Source organism: Salvelinus alpinus, chromosome 6 (assembly GCF_045679555.1).
Source record: "Salvelinus alpinus chromosome 6, SLU_Salpinus.1, whole genome shotgun sequence".
In the NCBI taxonomy this organism is placed as follows: Eukaryota; Metazoa; Chordata; class Actinopteri; order Salmoniformes; family Salmonidae; genus Salvelinus; species Salvelinus alpinus.
In genome coordinates this window covers 12,959,933-12,982,588 of record NC_092091.1, presented here as the reverse complement: position 1 = coordinate 12,982,588, position 22,656 = coordinate 12,959,933, and the positions used below count along the sequence as shown (strand labels likewise).

The window sequence follows — 22,656 nt, the reverse complement described above, 5'->3', positions numbered from 1 at the left end:
GACGAGCACACAGATGAGCTTCCCTGAGACGGTTTCTGACAGTTTGTGCAGAAATTAGGTTGTGCAAATCCACAGTTTAATCAGCTGTCCGGTGGCTGGTCTCAGACGATCCTACAGGTGAAGAAGCCAGATGTGGAGGTCCTGGGCTGGCGTAGTTACAAATGTTCTGCGGTTGTGAACGTACTGTCAAGTTCTCTAAAGTGACGTTGGAGGCGGCTTATGGTAGAGAAATTAACATTCAGTTCTCTGGCAACAGCTCTGCTGAACATTCCTGCGGTTAGCATGCCAATTGCACGCTCCCTCAAAACTTGACACATCTGTGGCATTTTGTTGTGCACATTTAATAGTGGCCTTTTATTGTACCCAGCATAAGGTGCATCATGTGTAATGATCATGCTGTTTAAATCATCTTCTTGAAATGACACACCTGTCAGGTAGATGGATTATTTTGGCAAAGGAGAAATTCTCACTAACAAGGATGTAAACAAATTTGTGCACAAAAGTTGAGGCATTTCTTTGGATCTTTTATTTCAGCTCATGAAACCAACACTTCCATTTGCATTTATATTTTTATTCAGTATATACAAGGCCTTCGGAAAGTATTCAGACCCCTTGACTTTTCCCACATTGTTAGGTTACAGCCTTATTCAAAAATGTATTAAATAGTTTCCCCCCCTCAATCTACACACAATACCCCATAATGACAAAGCAAAAACAGGTTTTTATAAATGTTTCCTAAAAATAAAACTGAAATATCATATTTACATGTATTCAGACCCTTTACTCAGTACTTTGTTGAAGCACCTTTGGCTTCGATTACAGCCGAGTCTTCTTGGATATGACGCTACAAGCTTGGCACACCTGTATTTGGGGAGTTTCTCCTATTCTTCTCTGCAGATCCTCTCAAGCACTGTCAGAGTGACCATCGGGTTCTTGGTCACCTCATTATTCACAATTAATTCAGGATTATCCATAATCATGGTAGCATCCACATTCATGTTGAAATGTTTAGAAACATATATTCTTTTTTTACAATAAAAGTGACCACAAAGGGGTCATAGTAGATTGTGTAGAAATGTAGGAAATAGCTTTTGATGCCCAAAGAAATTCTGAGGGAGGACCCTCAGACACCCACCTGGTTCTGTCTCCTCCACTTCTAAAACCAAAGTTGTGCCCCAGGTTTTTAGTGTGTAGGATTAGATGGTAGGGTATTTGTTTTATTTTCAAGCAAAGTATACACCAGTCTAGGTGGCGGTAATGCAACATTTATTGGATGCCAACCTCCATTAAAACGAGTAGAAGAAGCAGCAGTAGTTAGTTGCTAGTTGGAAGCAAGGACAGAGGAGAGCATTTGTTTTAGTTAAATTTTTGTACTTTTAATCCTTGTTTTAGCCTAATTTTAACAGATTGTATTTTTCATTTTTGTTTGGAACTGGTTCTGTCTTTGATGTCTAATTGCAAAGATTAGTATGGGGAAAATCGTAAATTAAGAAATGCCTCTAAAAATACTTCGAGCAAATTAGGCCATTTCTAAATTCGATAATAATATGGAAATAGACCCTAATACTACAGTCGCAATTCCTGTTAAATCATTGAAATATTTGCACTACACGTGTAGGCCATACCTACAAAACCTTAGATTATGCAAAGACGCTGTAACTTTGTTTCCAATTGAATAACTTTAATTCATACATCATTCTATTTTATATCGGCGGAGGAAAGTACTCATTTATCCGTCAACTGACTGGCCGAAAGGCCTCCCCTTTAATAGTCTCTTCGCCCTAGCGGTGAACATTGTGCTCGATCTCCTTGGAGACTATGTAGTGGAGAGTGAACGAAATAGGACTTCAGAACGGGATCATGGCGGCGCCGTTTGGGCGCGACACCTTACCTGAGCAGTGGTCTTTCGGTGTCTGCGGAGATGGCAGGGTGTTTTTTGTTCAGTGAGTCGGCGAAATACAAATGTGGTCGTTCTTTTTGTATCTTTAATGAGAGTTCGCTTGTCTAGTGTTTCTTGCCTCTAACAGGTGTTTTTGTCTTTCTGGCAGCGATGAAACGAGCACCACTACTTGGCTCCATCCGCGAACGGGCGAACCTGTCAATTCCGGACATATGATACGGTCAGGTATGCATGTATTCGTCTCTAATGCATTTGACCAGCAGACTATTGGTGCTGTTTACATTGCAGAATAAAACGGGTTGATTTTTGTGCGTTGTTGATATAGCCCAATGAAGCAGAAAACTTTCACGGAAGGCGCCTACTCTCCAAGGTAACGCACCTTATTTCTACTCGCCCATTGCAGATTTACCTCGAGGATGGGAAGAGGGTTTCACGGACGATGGGGCCGGCTACTTCATAAAGTAAGTGAAAGCAATTGAAGTCGACTTTATTCTGTTGGGCGGTTGTCGTGATTCGCCGAGTGAGTGGCGAATTACCTGAGTGCAGTACTGCCGTTTAGGGTACCTACATATGGCTCCCTCTAGCCTACTAATTCGTCAACACAGGAGACTTCTTAACTCGAGTAGTGTGTGTGAATTTAAAGCTATAGGGCAGCGTTTCCAAACTCGGTCCAGTGGATCACAAGGGGTGCACGTTTTGTTTTTTTAACCTAGTATTACACAGCTGATTTTAAAATAACGAAATCATAATCAAGATTTGATTATTTGAATCAGCTGTGTAGTGCTAGGACAAAAACCAAAACGTGCACAAAACGCTGGTATGGGGCTATCCCCATGACCAGCTAATGACCCCACCAGGGACGGGATTGGTTGCCTAGCCTACTGTTGGATAACAGGCCTACTACGTTTTGTCTTTATTGGATTGCATGCCATGCCTCTGTGGTACTGCTGACAGAGGTGTGTTCATAGGATCAAAGTCTCCAGTTGCAGTCGTTTTACAACATCCCCATCTCTTGTTGACTTGGTTGTTCATTGAACCCAGTTGAGGCTATTGTTTGACTATTTCAAAAATTGGTTGTTCAATATCACACAAAGATGCAAACGTGTGTGTGTGTGTGTGTCAGAGAGAATCTGTTTCAGAATGTTTTCTGACACTTTCTGATCTTGAATCTTGATGTGAGGCTTGATTTGTGTACCTCCATGATATTCGTTTCAATCAGGTGTATTAGGCTACTGTCCATTATAGATCTACACACTATTTGAGATTTCACATTGATTTACCCCAGCAAGCTTGTCTTGTGCTGTCCGTAGCTAGGTTGCCATCCAATTGGCGACAGATTTTCATGTGATTATTCTCAAATCCGCATTAAAAACAGTATGTGCATTTCCCAACAGATGTTTCCAGTGAAATTGACTTGTTGCAGATTAAAGGCTGTGCATGTTGATGTAGTGCACATAAAAATTACATTTGAGGTTAAATTCCCATGTACCAAATAAGCCATTGTATACTAAGGCATATTATTTGCTAATGTCTGTGTACAATTGATTTATATTTTGACTGTGACTGCACTTCCTTTTCCAGTGTTGGTCTCCACTCTTATCCACCAGGCACCTGCAGCTCCTTACCATTATATAATGTTATGCTAGGATGCCAAATAGCCCTACTGTGACATAGTGTCTGCTGTGGGTGACATAATGTTATTATGCAACTCAGGGATACTGCAGTATCAATACTCTCAGGGGATCCTGTGGTGAAATGAATGATAGTGAGTGACTTCAGTATAGTTGTTCTTTTTGAGAGAGAGATTCCATCCTCGGAGGCCTGGACCTCACCTATAGCCCTCGTTTGACATCCATCAACCTGTTCTGTCAGTATTCGTCCTTGGGAGTTTGTGCTCTTTGTATCCCTTTTGTCTGGTTGTACGAGTGGGAACTTTGTGTAGAAATAACAAGCTGAAGTAATAACATCCTCACAATCCTATTCTAATGGGGAGGACTACTTCCAAAGGTTGTGTTAATAGAACATCTCTAGAGAAGTCTGCTCTGGCCAGCACTGCTACTGACTGACTGAGCATGTTCTCATATTTTTTACAATAGCAAAGAGCGCTCTCCAATATAATGTGTTCTTCATTGTCTTTGGATGCTCTCTGTTGTCTAAATGATGATCTTCTCCCCCTGTGGTCTGACTGTCCACTTGAAGTTAAGTTATGCCCTTAGAACAGTGCAGTCTGTTTTTATTGTATGTGTGTATGCCTTAACCCCCACATGTCTTGTATAATCCCATAACAAGACAATTCCTCCACCTTCAATTTACTATTGTCTATTTCTGGAATTCTCTTAAGAGACATGAATACCACAGACAACGTGGAAGAGTTCTGGTGAAATGCCCTCAGTATTTCTCTCTCAGGAGTAGTGTGGTCTTGCCTGATCCCAGATCTGTTTGTGCGGTTTTACCAACTCCTATGATCATTGCCACGCCATTTGGAGAGAAAATAAATAATCTGAGACCAGGCTAATTGTGGCCTGTGTAAGATTAATCATTTACAGACCAATAAGCCACAAACTTTCTCAATCTGATAGCATGTTGGTAGCTTGATTAAATGCCACCATAATCTCCCTCAGGGTGCCCACACCAGCTCTAAATGTGGGATTGGCATAGACCTTTGCCTATATATTCCAGGGTTGTGTTCATTAGGCACCAACCGGAAAGAAAAGGGATTGAAACAGTGATGGGCTACTTGGAGTTGCTCGTTTTAATTTTAAAACGGTTTCTGTTGCATGCCCAAATGAACACGGCCCAGAGTATAGCTACTGTACCTTCTCCAGGTACCTGGTCTGGCCTCTCCAGTTTGTCAAGCCAGCTCTGTTTGTCTGTCAACTCCCTGTTTGTAAGTCAACTACTTATACTGAATAAAAATATAAGTGTTGGTCCCATGTTTCATGAGTTGAAATAAAAGATCCCAGAAAAGTTTCACACGCACAAAATGCTTATTTCTCTCAAGTTTTGTGCACAAATTTGGTTACATCCCTATTAGTGAGCATTTCTCCTTTGCCAAGATAATCCCTCCACCTGACGTGTGGCATATCAAGAAGCTGATTCGACAGCATGATCATTACACAGGTACACCTTGTGCTGAGGACAATAAAAGTCCGCTCTACAATGTGCAGTTTTGTCACACAACACAATGTCACAGATGTCTAGAGGGAGCGTGCAATTGGCATGCTAACTACAGGAATGTCCATCAGAGCTGTTGCCAGATAATTATATGTTTATTTCTCTATTATAAGCCGCTTCCAACAGCTTTAGAGAATTTGGCAGTACATCCAACTGGCCTTACAACTGCAGACCATGTGTAACCACGCCAGCCCAGGACCTCCACATCCGGCTTCTTCACCTGCGGGATTGTCTGAGACAAGCCAGCCGGACGGCTGATGAAATGGAAGAGCATTTCTGTCTGTAATAAAGCCCCTTTGTGGGGAAAAACTAATTCTGATTGAGCCCCTGCCCAGTCATGTGAAATCCATAGATTAGGGCCTCATGAATTTATTTAAATTGACTGATTTCCTTCTATTAAATCTGATTTAGTAAAATCGTTGAAATATTTTTGTTCAGTATAAATGGCTTGAGGTGCCCTTTTAAGTGGAGCTGGCTACTGCAAGTGTACACACTTTTAGACCATCAAAACGCATCTCCCAAACCCACCCAAAGAAAACAGCATGTACCAACAAAACACATCCATCCCAAACCCCATTCTTTTACTTACTTATAGATCAACAGAACATGGACTGAGCACATAGTTCAGGATGAGCTCATTGCGGGGATGGGAAGGCCAGATTGGGTCTTATCTGTGTCTTTGGCTGTTTGCATTGGACCACATTCATGTCTTTGCTGTTTTTCCTCCAGACTTGTATTTGCCTGGGCTTGTGGCGAATAATCTCCTTTACGCTCCAGGGGAGGGCACACACACACACCCTTACACTTGTGTACATGACATCACACACACACCCCCTCCTCCCTTTGGACGTCAGTGAGGGGGTTACATGCGTGGGTAGCTCCTCCAGGAGTCCCCTGCGCCACTAGCGGGCGCTGGCTACCCTAACCCCGGCCAACAGCTCCGCACCCCCCGCAGCTACTTGCCCGAGCCTCCCCAGCTTCTCCTTCACCCAAATCCAGATCGCAGATGTTCTGAAAGAGCTGCAAAACCTGGACCTGTACAAATCAGCCGGGCTAGACAATGTGGACCCTCTTTCTAAAATGATCCGCCACCATTCTTGCAACCCCTATTACCAGTCTGTTCAACCTCTCTTTCGTATTGTCCGAGATCCCTAAAATTGGAAAGCTGCCGCGGTCTTCCCCCTCTTCAAAGGGGGTGACACTCTAGACCCAAACTGTTATAGACCTATATCCATCCTGCTCTGTCTTTCTAAAGTCTTTGAAAGCCAAGTTAACAAACAGATCACTGACCATTTCGAATCCCACCACACCTTCTCCGCTGTGCAATCCGGTTTCCGAGCTGGACATGACATCAAACATCTCCAATCCAAAATCAAATCTAGAATCGTCTTTCTATTTCGCAACAAAGCCTCCTTCACTCACGTCGCCAAACTTACCCTAGTAAAACTGACCATTCTACTGATCCTCGACTTTGGCGATGTCATCTACAAAATAGCTTCCAATACTCTACTCAGAAAATTGGATGTAGTCTATCACAGTGCCATCCATTTTGTTACCAAAGCACCCTATACCACCCACCACTGCAACATGTATGCTCTAGTCGGCTGGCCCTTGCTACATATTCGTCGCCAGACCCACTGGCACCAGTTCATCTATAAGGCGGAGACTTATCTCAGCTCACTGGTCACGATTACAACACCCACTCGTAGCACGCGCTCCAGGAGGTATATCTCACTGGTCATCCCCAAAGCCAACACCTCCTTTGGCCGCCTCTCCTTACAGTTCTCTGCTGCCAGTGACTGGAACGAATTGCAAAAATCGCTGAAGCTGGAGACTTACATTTCCCTCACTAACTTTAAACATCAGCTATCTGAGCAGCTAGCCGATCGCTGCAGCTGTACATAGTCCATCTGTAAATTGCCCACCCAATCTACCTACCTCATCCCCATATTGTTTTTATTTACTTTGCTGCTCTTTTGCATACCAGTATCACTACTTACACACCATCATCTGCTCATCATCATCTGCTTATCTATCACTCCAGTGTTAATCTGCTAAATTGTAATTACTTTGCTACTATGGCCTATTTATTGCCTTACCACCTCATGCCATTTACATATGTATATAGACTTTCTTTTTCCCCCCTATTGTGTTATTGACTGTACTGTTGTTTATTCCATGAGTATTTATTCCATGTCCTCTGTTGTTTCTGTCGCACTGCTTTACTTTATCTTAGGCAGGTCGCAGTTGTAAATGCGAACTTGTACTCAACTAGCTTACCTGGTTAAATAAAGGTGAAATAAAAAATAAATAAAAAAGATCAAATTTTGGGCGAAGAGCCTTGGTCAGGGAGGTGACCAATAATCCGATGGTCACTCTGACAGAGCTCTAGAATTCCTCTGTGGAGATGGGAGAACCTTCCAGAAGGACAACCATCTCTGCAGCACTCTACCAATCAGGCCTTGGTAGAGTGGCCAGACAAAAGCCACTCTTCAGTAAAAGGCACATGACCGCCCGCTTGGAGTTTGCCAAAAGGCACCTAAAGGACTCTGACTATGAGAACCAAGATTCTCTGATGTGATGAAACCAAGATTGAACTCTGTGGCCTGAATGCCAAGCGTTACATCGGGATGAAACCTGGCACCATCCCTACGGTGAAGCATGGTGGTGGCAGCATCATGCTGTGGGGTTGTTTTTCAGTGGCAGGGACTGGGAGACTAGTCCTGATCAAGGGAAAGATGAACAGAGCAAAGTATAGAGAGATCCTTGATGAAAACCTGCTGCAGAGCACTCAGGACCTCAGACTGGGGCGAAGGTTCACCTTCCAACAGGACAACGACCCTAAGCACACAGCGAAGACAATGCAGGAGTGGATTCGGGACAAGCCTCTGAATGTCCTTGGGTGTTCCAGCCAGAGCCATGACTTGAACCTTTATCGAACATCTCTGGAGAGACCTGAAACTAGCTATGCAGCGATGATCCCCATCCAACCTGACAGAGCTTGAGAGGATCTGCAAAGAAGTATGGGAGAAACTCCCCAAATACTCAGATTCAGATCAACTTTATTATCCCACCAGGGGGAAATTCAGGTGTGCCAAGCTTGTAGCGTCATAACCAAGAAGACTCGAGGCTGTAATCGCTGCCAAAGGTGCTTCAAAAAAGCAAGCACTTAGTAAAGGGTCTGATATATCAGCTTTTTATTATTTATTAACTTGCATGACTTTCTAAAAAACCTGTTTTTGCTTTTTCATTATGGGGTATTGTTTGTAGATTCTTTTTTTTTTTTAGAATAAGGCTGTAAGGTAACAATGCGGAAAAAGTCAAGGGGTCTGAATACTTTCCGAATGCACTGTGACTACGGCTGTGCCGAGAGGAGGAAGAGGGACGGTTGGTATAGAGGGACTGGAGTGCTGCAGATGGCACAGCCAGGAGTGAGTGGTGGATGTCAGGGCCAATCAGGAGTGACTGACGGCTGTCAGGGCCAATCTCTAATGTAGGATGACACTTCTAGCCCCCTCCTCCTAACCTCCTCATTTGGCTTGTTAGCAGCTCTGAAGGGACAATGGTACATGGGAGCAGATCTGAAGGGACAATGGTACATGGGAGCAGATCTGAAGGGACAATGGTACATGGGAGCAGATCTGAAGGGACAATGGTACATGGGAGCAGATCTGAAGGGACTGGGTACATGGGAGCAGATCTGAAGGGACAATGGTACATGGGAGCAGATCTGAAGGGACTGGGTACATGGGAGCATATTTGAAGGGACTGGGTACATGGGAGCAGATTTGAAGGGACTGGGTCCCTAGCCCAAGGTTCACCTGTATAATGATCATGCTGTTTAATCAGCTTCTTGAAATGCCACAACAGTCAGGTGGATAGATTATCTTGGCAAAGGAGAAATGCTCAAAAACAGGGATGTAAACAAATTTGTGCTCAAAATTTAGAGAGAAATACGATTTTTGTGCGTATGGAACATTTCTGGGATCTGTTATTTCAGCTCATGAAACATGGGAGCAACACTTCACATGTTGCGTTTATATTTTTGTTCTGTGTATGTTTGCCTATATTAGTTCAATAACTAAGAATGGTGTAACTTTTTTAAATTATAAATATTTATTGCTAATGTTGTGTGGCTTCACATTACAAGCAGCATACGAGAGACTGATGCTCTCCTGATCTAACCCACTTGACCCAGAGGCCTCGTTAGCAAATCCCACCTGCAGCACTGCTCAGCTTCTACTGTTCAGAAACAACTTCAGGGTCGTGTGTGTTAGGTCATACTGTACCAAAATGCTTTGCAACGAAAAATAAGATGAGCGTTTTATTTGACCAGTTCAGATAAAACCATCCGTTTCGCACCACTTTCTTCAGTTTCATGCCTATTGAACATGACCCTGGTCTCAATGTCTCAAGGAAGGTTATATGATTTTTTGTGTGCAGGCAAGATACTTATAACTTTTTTGCTTCAGAACTTTGTACAACTGTTCCTATCCTACTATAACTACAACCTTTTGCATAACAAATATCGGTAACAGCAGCAAGTATTCAAAAATCTGCATTAAATAGTTTGCCTATTTTCGCACCAGAGTTATTTCCATCAAACAGACTTTTTGCGAATAAAAGGCTGTGAGTGATGACGTAACGCACACAAACATTTATTTTACCGTTAAATTCCCATGTACCGAAAAATACAAGTTCCATCGCATTTTCAACTCTACTGATGGTTTTGTCACAAACTGTTGCATTATATACCAAATGGGCCCACTCTGGTCTTGGCACATGCACTCTAGCCAACAGCTGGCAGATACAGTGATGGTAGGCTACCTACATGATGAGATTATTATGGATAAGAACAATATTATTTGTATTTGTCAAACGGCAGCCAAGCATCAATCATAATGTCACCAGAATAAGACCCTCAATATTTATTGGAAAGGAGCATCAAGCTCATCACTTTGAAGTTCATCAATTTATTTCATCTGTAGCCTAATAAACCACACAACATATCATCGGGTGACTACAAGGTTACTATATCTACATTTGCGCATAATTTTACAGACACAAAAAGATCACAACGTCAAACTAACAAATTGTCTGTAAGCATCTATAAAATTGTATCGCATTTAGTGTTTCCATCAGCCTGGTCGTGACTTTTTTTCATTCGTCAGGTAATTCATCCGCATGAAATGGTTGGCTGGAAATGTGGGTACTGTCTAGTTTTTGTATTGGTAGTTCTCAAAGATTATTTTATGAATATACAGCTCCATTATCTTTTCTACAGCAGAGGCTGTAACACATACCCAATTGTTGCTTTTGGGCTAGAGGCCATGTGTCCCTACTGTAGTAATACATATAGTATGTGTGCTTGCCAGTGGAAGCGCAATGGTAATAATATCATGGCCATGTCACAGATGGGCTTAGCCTAAAGCTGCTTACAAGGAACAAAAACACAGTCAGTAATATGGCTCTTGCAGGTATTAATCCACAATGTTTGTGATAGTGGGCATCATGCTCTACACAACTGGGTCATCTTTGTAAAACAGAATCTGTTCGTAATGGACTTAAATGACATTAAATCAGATCACACAACGTTAATGAAAGCTCAGCAGGGTATTTTTCAGTCAGTTACTGCCTGTCTTTATTCCAAAGAAACAACCCTAGAGGCTGGTGGGAGGAGCGATAGGAGGACGGGCTCATTGTAATGGCTGGAATGGAATCAATGGAACAGTATCAAACATATGGAAACCACGTTTAACTCCATTCCAAAGATTCCTTGCCAGCCATTACACAGAGCCCATCCTCCTATAGCTCCTCCTATCAGGCTCCACGGCTTGAAACAACCCTAGCTTGAAAAACATCACACTTGGATGGCTGCCGTTGACAGTTAAAGTCTACATGAAACATTGTTATTTGCAGTATTGTCTTCGCGTAAGTAGTTGTTGTATATCTTGGACTTCCTCTTTTAAATGACTCCTTCTAAAGACAAAGCTTCCTTTTTTATGGCACTCTGGCCTTGACTAGGGAGAAAGCCACAGTGCATTAGTATGACACCTGACTGCCCCCGTTGAGTTTGACCTTCTGTATCGGTGCTGTGGCTTTTTACAACTAGGACAGGTCAACTACTGTAGAAGCCTTGTGATATAAAACAGGCTAAAACCATGTGGTAACACTTCATTTAGATTTGACGCTGTTGTGATGACAGGCGTAGCCTAATTTGAGTGTGATTGATTGTCCTGTTTTATTTCAGTGTCATATACCTTTTTTTTTAGGTGCCCAGCCCATATGGGCTTACAATGTAGGCCTGTCACATGTTATATCATTATTATGGTGTATATGTGGGTCTTATGATGGAGGGTTCAACTCCAGTAAGTGCTGACTAAGATGAATTTAGTAGGCCTGTGGAAAGTCATAGAGTATAGGGTCAGCTTGCTCTTGCTTTCTTTGTCACGACAAGGATACAAAGGAGTCTCGGAGACCATAGGCGGCGTCCCAAATGGCACCCTATTCCCTATGTAGTGCATTACATTGGACCAAGGCCCATAGGGCTCTGGTCAACAGTAGTGCACTCTATAGGGATAGGTGCCATTTGGGATGAATAATACCATGGCTATTTCAAAGAGCAACAGTTTTCTGGCAGCTCAAAACAGCCCAACAGAGTTTGTGTTTGCTCGCGGCACCATTATTTGTTCTTTGGAAATGTACATGCAAGGATAATCTCCATGCACGGTTGTGGAATGTTGAATTGTTTAAGTGGATCTTTTGATAACGATCAACTTTTCGCTGCAACCTATGCACCAGCCATTTTGTATATTATCTGTGGTATACCATCTATCTGCCTGTCTGTTAGCTCGGAGAGAGGAAGTTCATCTCTGCTGGTGTGAGAATGATTAACCCATAGAGGAGTTACAGGTAAATCATTCCCCCCTCTCCCCACACTAACAGCTCTACGTTGCTCTATAAATGAAACATGACCGTGGAGCCTGTAAAAGACTCTCATTGTTCAGTGTGATGTGCTGTATTTTTGGAAGGAGTGATTTTGTATTCAGTTGCTGTCTGCAGTGCATTCAGCAAAAAGAATCGGCACGCACCACAGGACTGTCTGAATTGGAACAGACTAGAGCCAACTTGAATATTTGATGTTCTGTTCAGAAGGAGAGAACGCATAAAGGGAGGGAGGAAGGGGTTGGATGTCCTTGGATGTCTCTGAATCAGAGCTTCCCAGTTGGCTAGTTCTGTTGATGCTGCTTGCTCTCTCCCCAAAATACTGTCTCACACACATTCCTATACAGTCATACACATGCGTGCACACCGCTCTCTCCTTCCTCCATCCTGTCTTTCTCTCTCCCTCCATTTTTCTGTCAGTAAATAACGGATGCAGGGAGTTTCTGCTGGGGTTTAGCCAGGTATTTCCAGAGTCAGGAGGAGAGGAGAGAGGGACAGCTGAGCTAACAGCAACCCTGTGGAGAGGAGTCTTGGTCATACCCTCTACACCGCCTCTGCTCTCTGACAAATAAAAATACTTCAGGGTTGATCTTTATATTAGAGGGTATTAGTAGAGGGACAATAACCAGTGGAGTATCTGTTTCTAATATTCAAGTCATTACAAAGGTTCTGCTCCAAATGGTACCCTATTCCCTTTGTAGTGCACTACTTTAAACCAGGGTTCTGCTCAAAAGTAGTGCACTCCATAGGGAATAGGGTGCCATTTGGGACAGAAGTGAGTATTTGCGGAGATGATTCATTCAGTCCAGTGCATTTAGCTAGAACACGACATGAGTGCTGTCCATTCCATAACCTATCTTGAACCAGAAAAGTTTTGGGATCGTTACTAGTATTCTACCAGAGGTTGAGACATTGATGGAGCATCACTGGTCCCATATTGTCTTGGGAGAGAATCGAGAGGATATTTGAAAAGTGAAGGAGAGGAGACATTGTGGAGGATCGTAGATGAGAGGATAGGTGAGTTGCATGAGGACCTGGGGAGATCGTGAGAAAAGAGGAGAGGATAGATGAAAAGAGAGGGGAGGGGGGGGAATGACTCACTGTTTGTGCTGCCCAACTCACCGGATTTGCACTCTAGTGCTGAGCTCAGGGAGTTATTCAGCTGCTGGCTAATTATTGATCAACTGTTTGTGTGTGTGTTGGGTCAGTGCTGTGGCCGACCCTAAAGGCATGTGGAGCATGTAAAGCCAAATAACGCTACTGTCATTCAAAAGAGTGTTGTGTGTTTCAAGTGGACTACCATACTATGTACTGAAATATTTACAGAAAGCCTTACTGCCTCGCAGTTAGTTTGTTCAATGTATTTGAAGCTGTGATTCCATTCATACCAATGAGCCCATTGAAACATGCTCCTCATGTTGTCATAGAAGCCTATTCTTCTAATGTCCCAATAGTTGTATGATGGGTTATATCCCTAAAGGGACCCTATGCACTATACAGGGAACGGGGCCAAAACTTGACTCCAGTATGTCATGGATAATGATAAGTCTATATCCTAGCATTCACTAATATTAACACTTGTTGATCTGCTGAAGGGATTTTCTCTCGTTTCAGATGAAGAGAGCTGGACTGTCATTTTGTGTAAGTTCGTTATGTTTGAATCAGTGCGTAGGCATGGGTCAAGGTTTCTACACACACACACAACCACACACCACACACACACACACACACTACAGTGACCGTGAATTCTAGAATGGTCGACAGTTCTTTCCTATATGAGCATTAACGTGTGTGTGTTCAAGCTGTTTGTCTCAGTATATCTCAGTGTGCGTAAGTGACACTTATGTGTGTGTTTGTACTGCTCTGTATATACAGTGGGGCAAAAAAGTATTTATTCAGCCACCAATTGTGCAAGCTCTCCCACTTAAAAAGATGAGGCCTGTAAATTTTCATCATAGGTGCACTTCAACTATGACAGACAAAATGAGAAGAAAAAATCCAGAAAATCACATTGTAGGATTTTTAATGAATTTATTTGCAAATTATGGTGGAAAATAAGTATTTGGTCACCTACAAACAAGCAAGATTTCTGGCTCTCACAGACCTGTAACATCTTCTTTAAGAGGCTCCTCTGTCCTCCACTCGTTACCTTTATTAATGGCACCTGTTTGAACTTGTTATCAGTATAAAATACACCTGTCCACAACCTCAAACAGTCACACTCCAAACTCCACTATGGCCAAGACCAAAGAGCTGTCAAAGGACACCAGAAACAAAATTGTAGACCTGCACCAGGCTGGGAAGACTGAATCAGCAATAGGTAAGCAGCTTGGTTTGAAGAAATCAACTGTGGGAGCAATTATTAGGAAATGGAAGACATACAAGACCACTGATAATCTCCCTCGATCTGGGGCTCGACGCAAGATCTCACCCCGTGGGGTCAAAATGATCACAAGAACGGTGAGCAAAAATCCCAGAACCACACGGGGGGACCTAGTGAATGACCTGCAGAGAGCTGGGACCAAAGTAACAAAGCCTACTATCAGTAACACACTACGCCGCCAAGACTGTTTTTAGTACTGTACCTTGTATCTTGTCAGCATTGTAGGCTTCATGTTAGGATGGGAATATTTTAATCTGTGTCCCAAATGGCACCCCTATTCCCTATATAGTGCACTACTTTTGACCCGGACCCATAGGGCTCTGGTCAAATGTAATGCACTATGTAGGGAGTAAGGGTGCCTTTTGGGAGTCACATTAGAATGACTGTGTTATTCCAGTTCTCTGACTGACTGACAATGTCTTAGGTGGGCAGAGAGAAAAGACTAAAAGGCTCAAATGTCAATGTAACGTTAAAACCACTTTCTTTATTCCTGTCCACATTGAGTTGGAGAATGGCATCTAAAGATAAGCCTTCCTTGTGCATTTTGCATGAGTGTGTGTGTAAGCGTGAGTGTGTGTGTAAGCGTGAGTGTGTGTATGTATTAAGGCCTTTCAGAGCTCGATAGGGGAATACAGAAATTGTGTGTGTGTGTCTGTAAGCAAGCGTGTATGTGTGTTTTTGTATATGTATGTGACTCATACTAAACAAAACCCAGATGTCAGAGTAGAATTAGCTTTATTTCTCCAGTTCACCCTCCTGTCTGTGCTTGTCACGCTGCACATCAGATCGCCATGGTTACACCTGTCTCATGATCTTAGTGTGGGATCTTTGCACGTTGTTTCCATGCTGGGCACTTTTGATGTTTGCCATGTTGGGGGCATGGTCAGTTATGAGGCCCTGCATAGTCACTGATCCCACCACTGTGTGTGTTGTCAAAACGTTTTACCATTCTGAAAATGATCAAAAATAAATAATTATTATCATATTTTCGGGAGTGTCGGTAACGATTTAGCAGCGACGGCCCACTGCTATAATTTTCAGAATGGTAAAACGTTTTCAGTGTAAACTTAAACAACTAAAACCATATATAAAATATGTAGAAAAGATAATGGAACTATACATTTTTTAATAAGATCATATTTGAGAACTAACAATCTAGACCAGGGGTAGGCAACCCTGTTCCTGGAGAGCTGCAGGGTATGTAGTGCACTATAAAATCTGCAATACGGAAAATGCAGACAGAATCACAGAATCCAGACAAAACAGAATTCAACAATATTCAAAAGTGTATTGAACTTATTAGTAGGGAATCAACTAAAATGTATTAAATAAATACATTAAGAAATTTCTTAACTGACATTTTTTCTTTAACTATAGACTTATGGGCTCCCGAGTGGCAAAGCGGTCTAAGGCACTGCATCTCATTCCTTGAGGCGTCACAACAGACACCCTAGTTCGAATCCAGGCTGTATCACAACCGGCCGTGATTGGGAGTCTCATAGGACGTCGCACAATTGGCCCAGCGTCGTCCGGGTTTGGCCGGTGTAAGCTGTCATTGTAAATAAGAATTTGTTCTAAACTGACTTGCCTAGTTAAATAAAAAAATGTAAATGAAGAAAGTTAAGCAAAGTTGCTATTCCTCAATAAAGTTATTGGAAATGTTAATTTTTCCCCCTTATGTTTCTTCCTAAGAAAAAAGTTAAGAAGAAATGGGATTCTTAAAAATATTTTAGGATTTCATCTTGGAAATGTGCTTAACTTTAAGACAGCTAAACTCTTGTCTTGTGATGAATGGATACTTTTGTAACCACGAATGTTTTCTTGCGCCACACAGTTGGCTACCGGACATTTAAATACAGCAACAAAACTGTCTAGCTAGTAACTAACAATATATTACAATATTCTATAAGTGTTAAATAGCTAGCATTAGCTCGTCAATTTGCAAAGAAGAACTCGATTAACGTCTTCAAGTCCCTGCTTCTCTCAGCTCCCGTCTTCTTAGCAGCCGACTTGATGTCGAACCACTTTTTTTTTTTTTTTTTTTACGGCGTCACTGTCCCTTGCCATACGCCCCGACAGCAGAGACAGACTCGGCCACTCTCGCCCATCTTTTCTTTTTGGTCTCTGCAGTGACCCCGCAGTTATCGAGTCTCCCCAACAGCAACCTTTTTCCTGGGTGCTATTTCCTTCACCATCACTTCAAGGTCTTCTTTGCTGAAGTTTATATTGCACGTTCCTTGGTTATCCATTTTTGTTTTTGATATAGCTAGTCTGATGGCTATAACGTGTGAAAAATAAAGTTTGTTTTTGTGTATAAAGGGTTCGCGAGCCAACTAAAAAAAAAAATATTCGAGACATAAAGCAGATAAATGTAATAAAATATCAACACTTTGTTATAGTGGACCAAATCCTATCATCCCTGTCACATAGGCTTATTTATTTGTTTCAAGCACGTCACTAATGTAAATGACACAGAAGTTATTTATTAAGTTCCTAAGAATTAAGTTCCTTGTTTGAGGAGAGTGCACAACAACAAAACTTTTATCACGGCAACTGGTTTGATACATTCAGTAATCTTGCTCTGATTTGTTATCCTGAGGGTCCCAGAGATTAAATATAGCATAGTTTTGTTAGTCAATTTTTATATTCAAATGTAGGGACCCCTGCTGTCTCTGGCTCCACACCCACCCCGCACAGGCCATCTAGATGTTCAAAAGTTAGTGATCCATCATGTATGACATTCCTGGGAGTGTGTAAACTTAAATTTTGTATTACCATATTATTTTTGTATGTTCTCATATAGTTATGTACTTAAATGTTTCAATTGACCAATTCGGCACATTTGGGCAGACTTGATACAAAATATTGTCCAGTATTGTAATGCTTCACTGGATCAATCTGAAACTTTGCACACACTGCTTCCATCTAGTGGCCAAAATCTAAATTGTGCCTAAACTGCAATATTATATGATGGCCTTTCTTATTTTTTGATGGGGAAAAAAGTAAATAATAGAAAACAAAAGTTTTTTTGTTTGTATTATCTTACCAGATCTAATGTGTCATATTCTCCAACATTAATTTCAAACTACCAAGTGTTTCCTTTCAAATGGTATCAATAATATGCATATCCTTGCTTCAGGTCCTGAGCTGCAGGCAGTTAGATTTGGGTATGTCATTTTAGGCGAAATTTTTTAAAACTTCTTACGTTTTTTCAGAAGTAGTGATTTGTGAATCTGGCCCCTGGTCTTCCAGTTCAGTTAAAGCATAAGTTTGCCACTGGTGCGCATGTGTGTGTGCCTCTGATAAAGATAAGGTAATGAATAATAGACTATTGCCGTGTGTGTGTCCAGCTGTACCAGAGGTAAGACTGGGATTGAAACCCTTTAAATACCCTCAGCCGGTGCTGTCTCTTAGATTTCTTATCTGTTAGTAGATTGTAGCCTATATCGCAACTCATATCCACAGATAGTCCATCAATATTTTAATAGCCAGCAGAGCTGCTATTTGTAGTGTGAATTGAAATGTGCTTTCACATTATTTGCGTGTTTTTATGTGTGTAGAACTTGGGGGTCATGATAAGATAAACCTATGCACTCTGTTACAATAGCATATACTGTGTAGTGCAGGGGTATTCAACCCGGGGGTCCTCAAATATATATATAAAAAATGTTTGCTCGCAACAACAGAATTGTTACGAATCCCTTTGGCCCGGCCGTCTAGGGGGGATGGTAACGAGACCCGTAACATAACACATGCAAAGTATACTAGTGAAAAAGTAACAGTGAGAACGAAAAACCACAGACAACTAAATTACCGTCAAACACTCGGTAAAGGGGGGTGGGAAAAGGGGCTGAGCTGGACCCAAGGAAAGAAACAAATATCCAAAAACACCCCTAAGCTAGTCTAGCCTACTTCAATACAACTAACTAACCAAAAATACAGCAGGTGGTCCGCCCAGTTCTAACTAGTGTATTTAGACAAAGTTTACCTACGGGTAGTGTATGCCCATGGGCAACTTGTCTTGGTACCCCCTTTCCCACCATCAAACACCATAACAAAACAATACTCACAGGATAACAGACAAAGTGAAATGTAGTTGCAAAAACAAAAGAGATCTCTGCATACAAAGAGAGAAACAGAGAGATGGAGAGATTGAGCTCCAGAGAAAACAACTGAATGGGTTTTTAAACCAAGGGAAAGGGGATGTGATTGGGTAATGGAAACAGGAGGAGGTGTGTCTTCTGATTGGTGACTGGTGATTGCCACCTGTGAGGAGAGAAAAGAAATACACACACAGGATACACACACACACACACACAGGATACCTGTATCCGTAACAAGAATAAACTGATTTTGAATTACATACCTACAGTAGAAAATAGGAGAATATCTTTTTTCAAATGATTTCTCCACTACTAAAATTTAGAAAACTACACTCATTGCAGACAATTGCACTCACTGGAGAATCTGACAGGCTTTGAAAAAGGAAATAGGCTACCATGAGGCGAGTACCGCTAGCTGCTGGTGAGCTTTCTGGAATTGGACATACATTATTGCCAACACACGGCTAACCTTTGTTTAACCAGCTAAACAGCTGTTCTTAGTGAAAATGTGTTTGGAGTTACCTTTCTAGCTAATAGGCTATGTTAAAGTTTACACTTCCTCTTTCAGTTATAATGTGGGGAGGTTGAAATAATGATCTACCAAATCTATTCATTTTAAAATGTTGATTACTTCCCCTTGCCATTTATCATTCACCTGATAAGACAAGATGTGACAATCTTTAAAAAAATGTATGATGGGGGTCCCTGGGTCGCCCGTTTGCCTGGGAGGGGGTCCCTGGGCAAGAAAAGGTTGTAGACCCCTGGTGTAGTAGTCTATATAGTGCTGAGAGTGGAGGTTGTAGACCCCTGGTGTAGTAGTCTATAGAGTGCTGAGAGTGGAGGTTGTAGACCCCTGGTGTAGTAGTCTATAGAGTGCTGAGAGTGGAGGTTGTAGACCCCTGGTGTAGTAGTCTATAGAGTGCTGAGAGTGGAGGTTGTAGACCCCTGGTGTAGTAGTCTATAGAGTGCTGAGAGTGGAGGTTGTAGACCCCTAGTGTAGTAGTCTATAGAGTGCTGAGAGTGGAGGTTGTAGACCCCTGGTGTAGTAGTCTATAGAGTGCTGAGAGTGGAGGTTGTAGACCCATGGTGTAGTAGTCTATATAGTGCTGAGAGTGGAGGTTGTAGACCCCTGGTGTAGTAGTCTATAGAGTGCTGAGAGTGGAGGTTGTAGACCCCTGGTGTAGTAGTCTATAGAGTGCTGAGAGTGGAGGTTGTAGACCCCTGGTGTAGTAGTCTATAGAGTGCTGAGAGTGGAGGTTGTAGACCCCTGGTGTAGTAGTCTATAGAGTGCTGAGAGTAGAGGTTGTAGACCCCTGGTGTAGTAGTCTATAGAGTGCTGAGAGTGGAGGTTGTAGACCCCTGGTGTAGTAGTCTATAGAGTGCTGAGAGTGGAGGTTGTAGACCCCTGGTGTAGTAGTCTATAGAGTGCTGAGAGTAGAGGTTGTAGACCCCTGGTGTAGTAGTCTATAGAGTGCTGAGAGTGGAGGTTCTAGACCCCTGGTGTAGTATTCTATAGAGTGCTGAGAGTGGAGGTTGTAGACCCCTGGTGTAGTAGTCTATAGAGTGCTGAGAGTGGAGGTTGTAGACCCCTGGTGTAGTAGTCTATAGAGTGCTGAGAGTGGAGGTTGTAGACCCCTGGTGTAGTAGTCTATAGAGTGCTGAGAGTGGAGGTTGTAGACCCCTGGTGTAGTAGTCTATAGAGTGCTGAGAGTGGAGGTTGTAGACCCCTGGTGTAGTAGTCTATAGAGTGCTGAGAGTAGAGGTTGTAGACCCCTGGTGTAGTAGTCTATAGAGTGCTGAGAGTGGAGGTTGTAGACCCCTGGTGTAGTAGTCTATAGAGTGCTGAGAGTGGAGGTTGTAGACCCCTGGTGTAGTAGTCTATAGAGTGCTGAGAGTAGAGGTTGTAGACCCCTGGTGTAGTAGTCTATAGAGTGCTGAGAGTGGAGGTTGTAGACCCCTGGTGTAGTAGTCTATAGAGTGCTGAGAGTGGAGGTTGTAGACCCCTGGTGTAGTAGTCTATAGAGTGCTGAGAGTGGAGGTTGTAGACCCCTGGTGTAGTAGTCTATAGAGTGCTGAGAGTGGAGGTTGTAGACCCCTAGTGTAGTAGTCTATAGAGTGCTGAGAGTAGAGGTTGTAGACCCCTGGTGTAGTAGTCTATAGAGTGCTGAGAGTGGAGGTTGTAGACCCCTGGTGTAGTAGTCTATAGAGTGCTGAGAGTGGAGGTTGTAGACCCCTGGTGTAGTAGTCTATAGAGTGCTGAGAGTAGAGGTTGTAGACCCCTGGTGTAGTAGTCTATAGAGTGCTGAGAGTGGAGGTTGTAGACCCCTGGTGTAGTAGTCTATAGAGTGCTGAGAGTGGAGGTTGTAGACCCCTGGTGTAGTAGTCTATAGAGTGCTGAGAGTAGAGGTTGTAGACCCCTGGTGTAGTAGTCTATAGAGTGCTGAGAGTGGAGGTTGTAGACCCCTGGTGTAGTAGTCTATAGAGTGCTGAGAGTGGAGGTTGTAGACCCCTGGTGTAGTAGTCTATAGAGTGCTGAGAGTAGAGGTTGTAGACCCCTGGTGTAGTAGTCTATAGAGTGCTGAGAGTGGAGGTTGTAGACCCCTGGTGTAGTAGTCTATAGAGTGCTGAGAGTGGAGGTTGTAGACCCCTGGTGTAGTAGTCTATAGAGTGCTGAGAGTGGAGGTTGTAGACCCCTGGTGTAGTAGTCTATAGAGTGCTGAGAGTGGAGGTTGTAGACCCCTGGTGTAGTAGTCTATATAGTGCTGAGAGTGGAGGTTGTAGACCCCTGGTGTAGTAGTCTATAGAGTGCTGAGAGTGGAGGTTGTAGACCCCTGGTGTAGTAGTCTATAGAGTGCTGAGAGTGGAGGTTGTAGACCCCTGGTGTAGTAATCTATAGAGTGCTGAGAGTGGAGGTTGTAGTCCCCTGGTGTAGTAGTCTATAGAGTGCTGAGAGTGGAGGTTGTAGACCCCTGGTGTAGTAGTCTATATAGTGCTGAGAGTGGAGGTTGTAGACCCCTGGTGTAGTAGTCTATATAGTGCTGAGAGTGGAGGTTGTAGACCCCTGGTGTAGTAGTCTATAGAGTGCTGAGAGTGGAGGTTGTAGACCCCTGGTGTAGTAGTCTATAGAGTGCTGAGAGTGGAGGTTGTAGACCCCTGGTGTAGTAGTCTATAGAGTGCTGAGAGTGGAGGTTGTAGACCCCTGGTGTAGTATTCTATAGAGTGCTGAGAATGGAGGCCTAACTGGAAACCAGGGTTACCAGAATATACATTCTTTATCTGTGGTGCTGTTGCTCTAACATCATACCAGGGCTGTGTTTATTTCTGCTGGGAAGTTAGTGTTCTGATCAGTAACACTTGTTTATATACTGAACAAAAATTTCAAAGCAACATGTAAAGTGTTGGTCCCATGTTTCATGAGCTGAAATAACAGATCCCATGAATTTTCCATAAGCACAAAAAGCTTATCTCTCAAATTTGTTTATATCCCTGTTAGTGAGCATTTCCCCTTTGCCAAGATAATCTATCCACCTGACGGTTGGCTAAATATAAGCGAAGATAAAAAAAATTGTAGAGTGGATTTATGAAAATATGTTGACAAACGTTACCTTATCCTAGTGAGATTTACACGGGTATCAAAACGCCGAGGCGGTTTAAGCCTGCACGAAACACAGACCTTATTTGAAGTAGATCAAGACATTCTCTATGGAAGACATGAACGGTAAAATAACGAAGGAACCCCTTTCAAATTCAGCCGCAAGTTATTACAGGAATTATAACGCGTCGACTATTTCTCTCTAAACCATATACCTTTGGCTAATCTGGAAACTATCACCTCGAAAACAAAACGTTTATTCCGTTCCGTATTTTATCTAACGGGTGGCATCCATGAGTCTAAATATTCCTGTTACATTGCACAACCTTCAATGTTATGTCATAATTAGTTCGCAAAGAGCCAGACTGTTGCATATACCCTGACTCTGCGTGCAATGAACGCAAGAGAAATGACACAATTTCACCTGGTTAATATTGCCTGCTAACCTGGATGTTTTTTTAGCTAAATATGCAGGTTTAAAAATATATACTTGTGTATTGATTTTAAGAAAGGCATTGATGTTTATGGTTAAGTACACATTGGAGCGATGACAGTCATT

At 42.5% G+C, this 22,656-nt stretch overlaps 1 protein-coding gene across 11 annotated transcripts in view; it reads left to right on the top strand.

Moving 5' to 3' along the window:
- The first annotated feature begins 1,300 nt into the window (after nucleotides 1–1,300).
- The window catches only part of LOC139578165 (pleckstrin homology domain-containing family A member 7-like), a 166,436-nt gene continuing 145,080 nt past the window's right edge, over nucleotides 1,301–22,656 (top strand). For 10 of the 11 annotated variants that reach the window (XM_071405446.1, XM_071405434.1, XM_071405444.1 and 7 more), the window contains exons 1-3: nucleotides 1,301–1,943; nucleotides 2,049–2,125; nucleotides 2,304–2,361. In XM_071405446.1, coding sequence (XP_071261547.1) covers nucleotides 1,861–1,943; nucleotides 2,049–2,125; nucleotides 2,304–2,361 — 218 coding nt within the window. In that variant the 5' untranslated portion in view covers nucleotides 1,301–1,860. Of the gene's footprint in view, nucleotides 1,944–2,048; nucleotides 2,126–2,225; nucleotides 2,362–22,656 lie in introns of all 11 variants that reach the window. The other variant, XM_071405442.1, reaches the window with a different exon arrangement.